This window comes from Ascaphus truei, chromosome 2 (assembly GCF_040206685.1).
Source record: "Ascaphus truei isolate aAscTru1 chromosome 2, aAscTru1.hap1, whole genome shotgun sequence".
NCBI lineage: Eukaryota > Metazoa > Chordata > Amphibia > Anura > Ascaphidae > Ascaphus > Ascaphus truei.
This window is the reverse complement of record NC_134484.1, coordinates 194,087,664-194,101,482: the sequence shown is the minus strand read 5'-3', so window position 1 is coordinate 194,101,482 and position 13,819 is coordinate 194,087,664. Positions and strand designations below refer to the sequence as shown.

The following is a 13,819-nucleotide window of genomic DNA, read 5'->3' as shown; positions in this document are numbered from 1 at the left end:
TACCAATGAGCTTCTTACTGGACTTTGAGGACATTTCTCCTCCCCAGTGGTAGAACAGCAAAACTGTGCAGACTTTTCAGTAAAAGACAGAACCATTTTTCAAAGGAATATATACCAGGTGAAGCCATGGTTTATACAGTAGTACAGGGGTTCTCAACTCCAGTCCTCAAGACTCCCCAACAGGTCAGGTTTTCAGGATATTCCTGCTTCAACACAGATGGCTCAATCAAGTCAAAGACTGAGCCACTGATTGAGCCACTGATTGAGCCCCCTATGCTGAAGCTGGGATATCCTTAAAACCTTACCTGTTGGTGCTCCTTGACTACTGGAGTTGAGAACCTGTGCAGTAGTAATATATGTGATATTCCAGTCGTCAGCACTTTTTCCATCTCCCTTTGGCCTCATCCTGCCATCCTGCCTTCACAATATGCACCTTACATTGGATACAAAGAGCAACAGATGTGCGAGATTTGATTGTTTGTGCTTGGTCCCTTTATTACCAAGATGCAGTAGTGTGAGTTTAAATGAATAACAATGATTTTTTTTTTTTACATACCAGGGATCGAAGGGGGCAACGGGTGATTCTGGGATACCAGGCAAACCAGGACCTCAGGGTCTCAAGGGTCCGAAGGCAAGTATAAAAATCCTATTAACCCCCGTCCCTGCTTTGTAACGCATTGCTGGTCCCTCTGGCAGCGAAGCACTTCCTTTGTTTTGAGATTTGCAGGGTTATACGGTCAGTAACATTATTATTTCTCTCTTTTGTTGCTCAGGGGTCACAAGGCGACGCAGGAGATGACGGGGCACAGGTAACGGGCAACATTTACCACTGTGACATTTTACTCTACTCAATGGAGATAAACTAGGACCATAAAGTGACTTGATCACTCTGCAGTTTTGATCATGTTCTTTCATCTACAATTTCACAAAAAGTACCGTTAATTACAAGTGTTGTGAAAAAATGCAGCGCCAGTAACGAAGTGATGCAGGTTTCTTTCAGCTTGAATCTACATCATCATGTGGTCCCTGCCAGGCATCATGTGGTCCCTGCCAGGCATCATGTGGTCCCTGCCAGGCATCATGTGGTCCCTGCCAGGCTGTTACACTACAACCATTACTCACGCCCCAAAAATGCACTCAGCACTTTGATTTCTTTGCTGGTGAAAGTTTCAGGCCCATCAGTCACGGAAGGATTTGAAAAGACGACTCCGGCTGTAATGTGGTTTGGGACGAGGAGAATAGGTGACCCTGTAGAGTAGTTTGTTTTTAATATAATACAATGATAAGTACGACCCCACACTTCCAATGGCAAACTTGACCCTGCAATTGTTGGGATTTTCTTTTTAAGTACTTACCGTAAACATTTTTATTAAGGAATTTAGTTGGTTTAAAAGGCCGGGGTTGGCGCTGGGGGATAGGGTACACGTCTTTTCTTTCTGTCAATTTTGCGGAATGAATAAATGAGCTGGTAATCACGATGGACCAAAGTGAGCATTTAAAGAGAGAGCTTTTGGAGACGTCACAATTAGATCAGATTTACATATGTTCATATCAGGTTATAAGGATCACTCTAAACCATAGCACAGTCTTGTGTAAGAGAGGGTTGAATCGCATCCCCCCCAAGTACTATATGATTCTGTAAATAAACGTGAGGTTCAGTCGAAGAGCATTAGCACTTGGTACAAGGGCTGCATTCAGGAGGAGAGTTTTCAGATGAGGCACTACTGTTTTGGAGAAGAACTTCATAAGTTTCCTCAAGCAATGAGTGGCTCGTGAGCATGGCAGGCAGCCCACGTGCTGTAGAACGGCAGCTCACTGCGCAAAAGTATCGATTATGGATCTCTACGTAATGTCTGTCATATGTCTGTGCACCATGATGTTAATATTAGTCTAGTACATTGAAGTAAATGCAAAAAAAACCTGGACAATAATGTACTGTATTTTCAATAATTTTCACGTATAGGTTGTTATCCATTGAAGTATGATAGTACCACATACAAATTCCTATTGTAGTGAATAGGAGTGCGCAATTGGCACAATTGTGCTTTAATAAATAAACCCAGTTAAGTGCTTTTACCTCTGGGCTTCTAGGAGAGCTTGCAATGCATTGCCTTGCGAGCCATTTTGGCAGCCAAGTGAGTACAGCATTGATAATAACTGGAACAGTATAACGAATGCATTACTGCAGCCAGTTAATGATGGCATCATTATATACTTCATTATATTATAAGTGGCACAATAAAAGCTAGTGCCACTAAAAGCATTTTACGCTTTTTTTTTTTTTTTTTTTAGGGTGATAAAGGAAGAAAGGGGGCCGCAGGAAAAGTTGGACCAGCGGTATTTATAACTTATTACCAAATAATGCTTTGAGACAATAAAGAATGTTTACATAATGTTTTGTGCATGCAATCAAGGTACAGGGGTGTAGTGTATGGTTAAGGTGTTAATCTGCAAAGGACAAGCTCCGGTATAGAACATATTTCGGCTACAGTAGCTACGCTCAGTTTTTGTGATCTTGGGCATGGGCATCAGGATACCATTGGGTAATAATCATCACATTGTTTCTTTGTCCTCTCCCACTCGGAGAATGGGGTGAAGACATGTGACAGTGATGTGGTGCCTGTCAGGATTCTGTAACAGATCTGAGCCCATTAACACTTCTGAGGCATAATTATAAAGTGTTGTGGAAGTAAAATGTACTACATGGATAAAATACATCAATAATTATTAGATGGGTCTCTCATTTAGCATCTAGGTTATACTAAGATGTCAAGGGTCCCCCCATTGAAAAGATTTGGAATGTGATGAAACATTCACAACAGTAAATGTGCTTTTTCTATAAGATTCTGCTTTCATAAGTTGTCTATTGTCTCAAATATTGAAATTAGTGAAGTGTGACTCCTGATTATGTTCTCTCTTATTTTAACGCAAACAGGGTGATATCGGTGACAGAGGAGACAAGGGATCAGTAAGTCAATTTGCATCATTTTCTCTTCAATACCTTCCTAAAACCAGTTATTCTAACTTTTACTATTACAAATGTAGTTATTTAAGGAAAATACGTAACAAAAGCCACAATTACAATGAACAGACTGAAGGATGGTGAATACACAGTTGTATAGACTATGGTACGTCCTAAAGCTTCAGTAATGGTTACTCCAGGTCTGTAAGACAGTTGTCCGCATATGTCTATAGCATAGGCTCATATTTACTAAGCAGTGTTCTGCGAGATGACACCTTACAGCTCCTTGACTTTAATGAGCCAGAAGGTATCTTCTAGCGCTGGAAGGTATCTTATGCAGAAGACTGCGTAGTAAATATGGCCGTTATTTATGTTTCATGGACTAGCGCCACCTGGTAAATATGGCCCTGTGTATCAAAGCAAAATTTTTCCTAATCATTGGATTGCAGAAAATCACACTTCTGGGTGCAAAACAGACGTGATCATACTCCTGGAGATTCTCAGACTCAGACAATTGCTGTTTTAGTGTAGTAACTGACAGTAACAGTAGCAGTAATATTAACAGGAACTGACAGTAATAGTAACTGACAGTAACAGTAACAGTAATAGTAACTTACAATAATAGTAACAGTATTTGACATTAACAGTATTAGTAACAGGAACTGATAGTAATAGTAACTTGTAGTAACAGGAATAGTAACTGACAGTAACCGTAATTGACAGTAGGTAGGTACATTACAAGAGTTGTCAATGACTACAGTACATGTAAACCATTACCTCAGTTTAGTGAGTGGGACCCATAGTTGGCATATAAAAGCGTTTTAGTTAGTTGGTCTGCCCGAGGTGTCCTGAGAAACAGGGTTGAGAACTGTTGCTTTGGTGTCTATCAGAGTAGTATTTCCATTATGAAAGCCTGTATTTTTTGTTGTGTCAACTCATGAATTCGAATTTAATAGCCAGATACGTTTTTGTATAAATAATGCATTCTTCTAGGTCTTTAGTAGGAGCTAAAAGCCGGAGCACTGGGAGATATGTTTGGGTATAAATGATTTTTTTATTGTAGTCGTTTCATTCTCTTCTCTTGCTTGTAGCAAGGAAAACGTGGCCCCGCAGGTCCATCTGGTCCAAAGGGCAGAATAGGTGTCCCTGGATTACCGGGTTTGAGAGGTTATTCTGGTCCAATTGGGGATAATGGAGAAAGCGGTCCCCTTGGACCTACTGGACTTCCTGGGCCAGAGGTGAGCTAAAATCCAACCATGTCATTTTTGTCCCAGCTGTACACCTCTCCCTCTTCTGCACCAGTACCATAGCTGAGTGAGGGTCTCTCGCAATCCCCTCATCCCCCTGTTTGTACGCTTTCCAAAGTGGCTATTTTGGAGGTAATGCAAGAGGGGAGGGGTCCACCCCTCCGTTTCCTCACTTGGCAGATCACGTCCGGCGCTCTATGGGATGCAGAACACCATCTAATCCATAAAAAAAAAAAACAGCCCTTCGAGCATAATGTAGTCACTACATAATGGGACCAGTCCCCATGATATAGTGACTATGTCCTGGGTACTCAAGGGTTTAACATGGCATTTCTGAACCCCAAATCTGACTCATTTTGATACCACCCAACTACCACTGTAGTTGATCTGTATGCCGTGCTTCACGGTTTTAGGTATTGGTATTACTTGATACTTTAATAAGTCTCTCTTTGGGAAGCATTATAAGGGGACGATGGTGCGAATACAAGTTTATTTTGAAGCATTGCTTCATTTTCTGCATACATTTGTGTCAAATATTTCCTGCATATGATGCAACCTGTTAGCCAGAAAACATAAAATATTTTGCTGCTATTTGTCCTGCACATACAATGCTGAATTTGATACATCACAATATAATAAGTGTCAGTTGTGATGAATATCTTTAGGGGGCTGTGGTACATACCTGGCCAGTCTCTGCGTGTAGGTAGCATGTTGTAATGCATCTTATCAGGCCAACATTAAAACTCCTTCGTGAAATTGATTGCGGTGCAGTCGATTGCTGTGGAGCTTATTGAATAAACCAATATATGTCCAATAAAAATGAGTCCAGTAAAAGTTACCAGATCCTAGAGAACAATGATAATTATAAGAAACTACAAAGCTGACTGTGCTATTTTAGTACTGGATACAGCAAATACAGTATATAATACCAAGGCGTGTGTTTGCATTTCTTCCCAAGGCCCTAGAGGGGTTAATTCACCCTGTTGCCATATGTCATGCAGTGGTTAGGCTGCAGACACGGACTTTATGTAAAAGAACAACCAGTGGGGGTGCCACCTTTCTCTATAATACCGGGTACTGAAAGGGTGACCATAACTTGTTACAACTCATCTTTAGCAATTATCAAACAAAAAGACAAAACTTGGTGTTTGAGAGAATTGCCCGCCCCTCTGTATATACGGTATCGTCTATTCGATATTATATATATATATATATATATATAGATATATATATATCTATATATATATATATATATATATATATATATAGATATATATATAGATATATATATATCTATATATATATATATATATATATATATAGATATATATATATATATTCATAGACCATACAATACCGGTTGCAACACGACATCAAGGGACAGCACGCAGGTAAGTAAATCAAAAATGTTCTATATTTGATAGAAGACACAAAAACCGACGTTTCGGTCCCCCAGTGGGACCTTTCTCAAGGTGGTGCAATTGAATGCAGTGCACAATACATATATATACCCCAAACCCCAGTGCAATTCAACAAAACCAATCACAGTTAATTAGCCTCACCTGCCTATGTGACATGCATCCACAGTATCAGCAGGTAAAGAGCATCCATTTTGAATATATTAACTCTATATTTGTTTACCTGATATGTGTTTAGGCATGCGCAAAAAGGCTCAGGAATTGCATAATGTTACTGCTGAGAGACTACATAAGTCTGCCAGACCCAGCGATATCTTGGATAACCGGAGAGAGTGCGCATGGGCTAAACTGATCTGGAGCTGATACCTGGATAGATTAACTATTTCAGGGACGTGCAAAATACACATTGTAACTGCAAGTTAAGCGAAACATGTGAAACACCTGATGTGCTCACCATAAATGTGCAAAAAAATGTGAGGGATTAAAACATATATACACACGTGTGGATGACGTGGCTGACTGGAATCTAGGACAATATATAAATGCTGAAAGCACTCAGCCATATAACGCCTAATGCATAGTGTAAGAAATGATAATGCAATAATGACTCTATGCATCATGTCAGGAAGCGACACCTTAAAAAACCAACAAATACATAATGCAGACAATGTCAAATAGAGAAACTGGTAATAAATTAGAATACATGCTGTGTCACACTCTCAGCAAACATTGCTACATGTGGCTCTTGACTAAAAGGGACCTGAGGTATCTGACACACTGTAATGCACCAGCATACATAAAAAGTGAAATCGTGCATCAAAGCATAATAATTTGCACAAACAAAAAAGACAGTATATAAATGCTGAAAGCACTCAGCCATAGAACGCATAATGCGTATTGTAAGAAATGATAATGCATTGATGACTATGTATCCTTTCAGGGAGCGACACCTTAAATACCAACATAAACACATAATGCAGACACTGTCACATGGAGAAACTAGTGATAAATTGTGTGTATCTCGCTTTCAGCAAACATTGCCACAGGTGGATCTTGACTGCAAGGGACCTAAGGTGCCAGACATGATGGATATTCATATATATATATTCATATTCATAACTTAACTACTTTCATTTCTTCTTTCAGGGCGCAGGAATGCCTGATGAACTAGTGTATGAGCTGTGCCGTAAAGTGATAATTGAGCAAATGTCGCGGTATGCAGCCGGCATCAGAGGGAAGTGTGCCAGTGCCTGTCCAATAGCCAATATGTCACTGATAGGACCCCCCGGACCTCGGGGGGCTACAGGAGTATTCGGAAAGAAGGTGGGAACGTGTACATTACATGAATACATACCTGTTGTGCACAGAGGAACTGTCACCAACCCCATAATATCAATTCCATAAAACCCATGCTTATTTATCTCTGAATAGAAAAGGGTGTTTCAGCGCAAACTTATTTTAAGTGTGAAATATTTAAACTTATAGATGTGAAAAAGTGAATGCAAATCAAGTATAAATGCATACAACCCGCACGGTATGAGGTGCAGCTCCAGATAGATCTTTCCACAGGGTCAGGAAACACCTCTTTTAAGCAGAACAGGAGCGCAGCTCTCAAGTGACATGTGAAAAAAGAAATAACACAAAATAGTGCAACACAGCTCATCACAATGTTAGGGAAAACCGTAAACTAGCGTCGGCTGCACTCACAAAATTGCGTCCCCTTTCAGCGTAATTGAATGAGAAAATAGTTGTTCACGTGAAGGTATGTGAGGTATCAGGATCTTCTTCCAAGGTATTTAAGCATGTAAGAGAGAGAGAATGCCAACACAGCGTCATTCTATCAAATACTTTATGTAACAGAGAAAATAACACAATCAATGAACTCACACCTACTCCTCAATTTATTGTACAGTTTGGGAGGTTTTCCAACGTTGGCGTCATCAGAAGCATCTTCTTTACCATCAAATCAGATTGCTCTGCAAGAAGGCCTCAATAAGGGTCTCAGCCCCGTGTCGTTTAAAAGTTTTAGCTTCATTATAACAAGTTCATTTGACCAGCTAATTTCTCAATTCCTCAAGGCCATCTATAAGATTATACCAAGAGTCATATGGCCAGTATTACAGTAGCATGGGACCTGTCTCTGGTCTTGGAAACTCTGATGGAGATTTACTTTCCCATCTCAAATATTCCATTGGTTCTTTTGACTCTAAAGGAAATATTGTTGGTGGCGATTACATAGGCAAGTCAACCATGTCAACTACAAGCCTTATCCTGCCAGCCAACTTCATATAAGGATACAACAAAACTAGGCTAATCCTTAGAACTGTGCAATTCATACCAAAGGTCTTCTCTTAGACTTTCATATCAAGTAAGAGCTTATTTTAAATTCATTCTGTCCAAATTCTTCTAATACATTGGAAAAAATAAGTTTAACAAGATGGATGTTGTCAGAGCCGTGGAACATTATTTGGACAGGACTAGTTCCTTCAGGATAATCATTTTTGTGTTTGTTCTGCATGTAGGTCAATATAAGAGTACTACAGTATCAGTTTCTTCCATTTCTAGATGGATTCTAGAATATATTCACAGAGTATGTGAATTAAGGGTTACTACAATCCTTTTTTTAACTTAAGGCACACTCTACCAGAGCTAAGGCCATTCGAGAGCAGAGAGAGTTTGGGCTTTGCCTGAGGCAATATGTAGAACAGCCACATACCTGTCCTCATACCTTTATCAAGTAGAACAAGTTGGATATCCTCACTTTGGCTGTAGCCAAGTTTGGAAAACAGGTGCTCCATGCCATGGTCAAAACTGATTATGCTAAAAAAAAATGTGCCCGCCCTTACTGTTTATTGCACCTTTTGTGTACACATAAAAAGATGTGGGGGGGAGAACACTCAACCTGAATTTCAAGAAAGGGAGGACACCAGTCTCTCTCAAAAAAGTATTTGTATTTCAGTGTACATACACAGAAAAAGTAACAATTGCAATAGATTAAATAGACATGTTGTATACAAAAATAAGACAAAATCTTACATAGCTGACACACTCGCCCGAAGATCCTCGCAGGTGAATGCGCTTATTTAATTTTGACCTTTTCTATTGTGCACACCCCATAGGTTAGATGCTGCCATGGGTAACGTAGAAGAAAAAGCTAAATCTACCTTTGGCATTTCCTTTCCTTCCAGCTTTAATTTTTCTAATACTGACTAGAGGAGGGAAATGTCCCCTGGCATACCATGGGCAGTGTTTAATTGTCCTACTGAAGTTGAAGCATTCCAATAGTTTAAATGCTGCCATGGAGGGACTTGATAAAATGGAAATATCTGAGGTGAATGTAGCTCTTTCTGCAGATTGCTCATGAGTAGAATTGGGCATTGGGGTAGAACACAGTTGACATGTTTATGATAATGGTATCAATGTATGCACATCTTGTCATCATTTCCTCCATTTGCTATACATCAAGCCCACCATGTCTGTGCTGCCATATACATTGGCTGTCCAAAAAACTTGATTGCCCCAGGTTTGTTTCAGAATACTCGTCAGCACTACAGTATACACGTTTTGTTACTCACACACTGAGAAGCATTCATGTGTTCTGCTTAACACGCACTACACTGTGCTCTCATGTTGACAGTGATTGATGTTAGTCTGGATCATGTCACATAAATCTATTGCTTACCATTTTCAGCTTGTATGTTTTCAATGTTATTCTACTACTGATACGTGATTGTCGATATTTTAACAGGGAAAACCAGGTACTGCTGGATCCATTGGAAACCGTGGCCCAAGAGGACCTGTTGGTGTTCCTGGTTCAAAAGGAGCTAATGGAGAACAAGGTGTGATTATGGTCTCATGATGTTGCTCTGACAAAACCCTTCTGCCTGCATCTTTAAATTCATGGCATATTTCTTCTTGTTGTGTCTTTTCAGCTGCCAGAGGTGAGAAAGGACAAAGAGGGGACATGGGTACTGGACTTCCAGGACCAGATGGACTTCAGGGCTCTAGAGGTAAATTAAACATCTTAGCACTGCAATATATGGTTTCTGCCAATGTACTCTTTGGCCTGAAAATGGTTCACCCCTAGTTAATTGTTATTCATCAAACATAGAATAAGACCATCATTTTAAGCTACAAAATACATGTGAATGAAGATTTTGATTAATTAACTATAGTCTTTACAAAAGTGAAATACAGTGAAACAACATGCAATAATTGTTTATACTGTATAGCCATATGTTGTCCATAATACCAAAATGTATTCTCGTATTGGGCAATATTTACTTGGTGATGCAAATCTGTATGGGACTATAGAGCCCATTAAAGTGAAGTTTAGCACCAATTAGCAAATATGGTGCACCATTTCTTTCTTGTGCCTTTATTAATGTGTGTGTGTGTGTGTGTGTGTGTGTGTGTGTGTGTGTGTGTGTGTGTGTGTGTGTGTGTGTGTGTGTGTGTGTGTGTGTGTGTGTGTGTGTAAAAATATATATATATATCAAATGGAAATACAACTGTATGCTCATTTGCATGTCTTAGGCAGGTCTGCAACCTCGCCTTTCACCATTATCACCCAGCACACAGCACTTCCACTGCAGCAAGGGATTCTGGGAAATGACATGCAAATGAGCACACACTGCCACTTTTTGCTTCAAAAAAACATTTTAACATGGTTCCCTATATACATATATGCATATGCATATGCAAGAAAAGTTAGCGCTTGCTAGTGAATAACAATACGTGATACAATATTGGTGAAAGGAAGGTGTAAGTGTGAAAAATTACAAATGTGCAATCCGTGACATGATGGTATCAACCAATGACATGAACATAAATATAAGTGCACATGTAAATGTGAGAATTAGAAAATTCTAAATATTAATGAACTATGAAATATAGTGATAATATAAAGTGTCCATAATAAAGTCCATAATTGAATAAAAAATATATTTTAAAATGATATAAAGTGCCGTGACATTTCCACAACTTCTGAGAGAATGAACCCCATCCAACCGAATCTATTGAAAAAAAGAAGCCTGTGCCACATAGCATAAATCTGTATAGACATTTATTATTAAAAATAGAGAGTCTAAAATAGCACACTCACACGGGTAGCTAGAAATAGCGCATTGAGAGATATATTATCTCGCAGGATGGTACTCATCTGGGACCTCGATGTTCCATAGTAATGTTAAGGAATCCTGGCACCAGTGTGAATGTGAGAGTCCAATAGGAGGTAGAAATGGGGAATAAAAGAGAAAATCTCTACGAGAATAATGTCACCAGGGGCTGGTCCAAAAATGAACAGCTGGGCACTTGAAAAGCTTGACTGATGTCAACCGGTTGATCAAACTGGTAAATCAATGTGCCTTCTGAAATGGATGTAGCCGAGTGTAGCTGTGTGAGCAACTCACTCAGTCCTGCTGAAAATCTCTGTGTAAAAACAGCTCGGCGTCCGCGATTAGCTGAATGCAGGAAGAGATCAGACCTCAGACCTCCGCTACGTGATGATATCATCTCGTGCACTACGTCCCGACGTAGACGTAGTGCACGAGGTGACATCATCACGTAGCGGAGGTCTGAAAAAAAATATATATATATATATATGTAGCCCTTGTACCCCTCCCCCCCTTAAGTGAGATTGGGGTGGGTATGCTATTCTGACTACTTCACTAGGTGTTGTGCTGTGTACCTGTTGGTAAACAGGAGGGCTGAGTGCTCCGCGATGTTATGGGGAGAAACAGGACAGGATCACAGGTTACCTTTGATATTCATTGGTGCAGCGCCTCCAGTCAGAATGGATCCTCTGTGGTGGCAGGGAATGGCCCATACTGGCACCTCTTCATCTTTGGTAGACAGTGAATCACACATCATTTCTATTTTCTTGACTTTATTGCTGGTAGATCTTATTACAGAGACATTACTTCCTGCTTACTTTGCCCTGACTCAGGCTTTAGGCCCAGGTCAGGCCTGTTGGACCTCTCCTCACATCTCCTTGTGAGATGGAGGGCAGATGTTCCTCACTCCACAGAGGGAGGAGAGAGAATGACAAGGACCATCCCCAATTTTGGAAAGTGCCAATATTTATATCCTTTGGGGAGTGGCTGTAATACTTACTCATAACAAGCCAGATCTGGATACTGATAGGCCCCCATATTCAGTGTGTGGTCCAATCAGTACCCACCCCTTCAGGTTGGCCCTCTCTGGCTGTTGCTAAGGCGTGCCCTTGGATACTTATCCAAGCTTGCAAAACCACACAAGGCCTTAGGCAGGAATTATCCCATCCACTGCCTGCACTTAACAGGGCTTACATTAGTAAGGCCCAGGAAAAGAAATAGCGGCCGGGAGGCTAGGCTATATTTATATACCTACAGATGCAGCCTTGGAAAATCTGGGGCAATCTCACAGTAAATGCCTCAACATTTCTGTGAGATTCCTAATGGGCCATCGGATAAACACAGCAGGGGGTCAAACTGAATGGGACTGCAGGGACCCCTGCTGTGTTAATCCAATGGGCCATTAGGAATCTCACAGAAATGTTGAGGTATGTACTGTGAGATGCCTTAGTTTTTACCCAGGTAACTAATCGGATACTGGTGGCTGCGTGTGCGTGCGTGTGCGTGCGTGTGCGTGCGTGCGTGTGTGTGTATTATAATATATAATGGGTGGGCACTCAGATCACTAAGAAAAAAATCTATGTTTACTATATATAGAAATATATAAACTATATATTGCATGTGTATTCTAAATTGATTAGAGAATATGCTGTTATTAGGATAATGTGAATGCTGTTGTTAATTCCATTTACAATTGGAGCACAGTAGTAGAGTGCCTATTAACTTCCTTCTGCACTCACTCTGGCACCTTCTCCGTCTAACTGTGAACTATCACGCTATTTGCAGCAAAGTGTTTCCAAACGGTAATATAGGGCAGGTTTGCTGAATAGGGCTCTGTGACCAGTCTTATTTTTGCACAGCTTCTAGGTAAGGCAGAGCGAGGACTGGAAAATATGACCATGGAAATTTCATCACTAGTACTTCAGCACCGATTTCTGTCTTTTTGACATATCCTGTCATACCGCACAAGCATTAAGAAAACAGTTGCTCTCGAGTTTTTTTTTTTTTTTTTCTTCATTGACTTTATTCTCTCCTGAGTTGCAATGTTCCTGTGTGTTTAACCATTTGCTTTACCCTTCTCTAGGATATCCAGGATACCCGGGGGTCGCCAAGGATGGAACGGCAGGACAACGGGGCCCTCCTGGTTACAGCGGTCCTCCTGGCCAACAAGGACTACCAGGCGCTGCAGGTGTCCCAGGATTCTGTGAAGCCAGGGACTGCGGCATTAATGCCCCATCAATGCTGAACGAGCAGGGTCTTTTAACCAAGAAGCTGTTCTGAGCAACAGCAAGGTGAACCCAGAAGAGATGGAGATGACAACTGCTACAATTTACGAAGTGTTTGTGGAGTGTGAAAGGCTTGACACCACATCACGAACCCCTCCAGGCAAGTCGGGTGTAAAGTTCAAAGACATAACAAAATAAGCCAACATCTCTGCAGCCACGCACACCAAACCTCCACTTACTGCTATGCTGCAAAAATAACGGGACACTTCATTTTAGAATTGTGGTTATTTTGTCTGTCACTTTTTTGATTTCTTGGAAGGACTGGTCACTGAAGTGGGATAGCCATTGCCGATCTGGCTATCACACTTTAGTGAACCGTCCCCTTAGTCTGTGAGGAAAAACAATGGATCAGTTCACCTAATGGAAAGAGGAGATTGCAGTTTGAAATGTAGAAAGAGAACAAGGTTGTTGGTCCTAAATTGTGATTCAAACAGCTGGAATTGAATAATAAAAAGTAGACGACTGCAATATGTCCAAAAAGTTGTATGCGGATCTGTAATAAAAAGAATGGATTCTAACCCACTGATGAAACACACCAGACCAAGTGCATGTTGTAATCGGAATGTGTTTTTCAATCAATTGTGGCAGATTTTGTGGTTTGATAACAGCCAGTAAATGAAATACCAAGATTGCAAGGTAAGTCCTACAATGGCTCTCTGGATATACCTAAATGGTTGGTCTCTCTCGATACAATTACTAGAAAGTGACTTACGGAATTGGTCATGGAAATCTAAATGCTACGTTTTGTATATGGTAAAAGGGGGCTACTAAAAGACTACCGCAGTGTAAACAG

The 13,819-nt window shown here is 40.5% G+C and overlaps 1 protein-coding gene across 1 annotated transcript in view; it reads left to right on the top strand.

The window, feature by feature from the left end:
- LOC142488177 (uncharacterized) overlaps positions 1-13,538 on the top strand; it is a 62,170-nt gene extending 48,632 nt beyond the window's left edge. The window contains exons 20-28 of the mRNA XM_075588550.1: positions 560-631; positions 774-809; positions 2,293-2,337; positions 2,936-2,968; positions 4,054-4,200; positions 6,774-6,950; positions 9,376-9,466; positions 9,560-9,637; positions 12,825-13,538. Of these exons, the coding sequence (XP_075444665.1) occupies positions 560-631; positions 774-809; positions 2,293-2,337; positions 2,936-2,968; positions 4,054-4,200; positions 6,774-6,950; positions 9,376-9,466; positions 9,560-9,637; positions 12,825-13,021 (876 nt within the window). The 3' untranslated portion in view covers positions 13,022-13,538. The remainder of the gene's footprint in view (positions 1-559; positions 632-773; positions 810-2,292; positions 2,338-2,935; positions 2,969-4,053; positions 4,201-6,773; positions 6,951-9,375; positions 9,467-9,559; positions 9,638-12,824) is intronic.
- Positions 13,539-13,819: the final 281 nt, after the last annotated feature.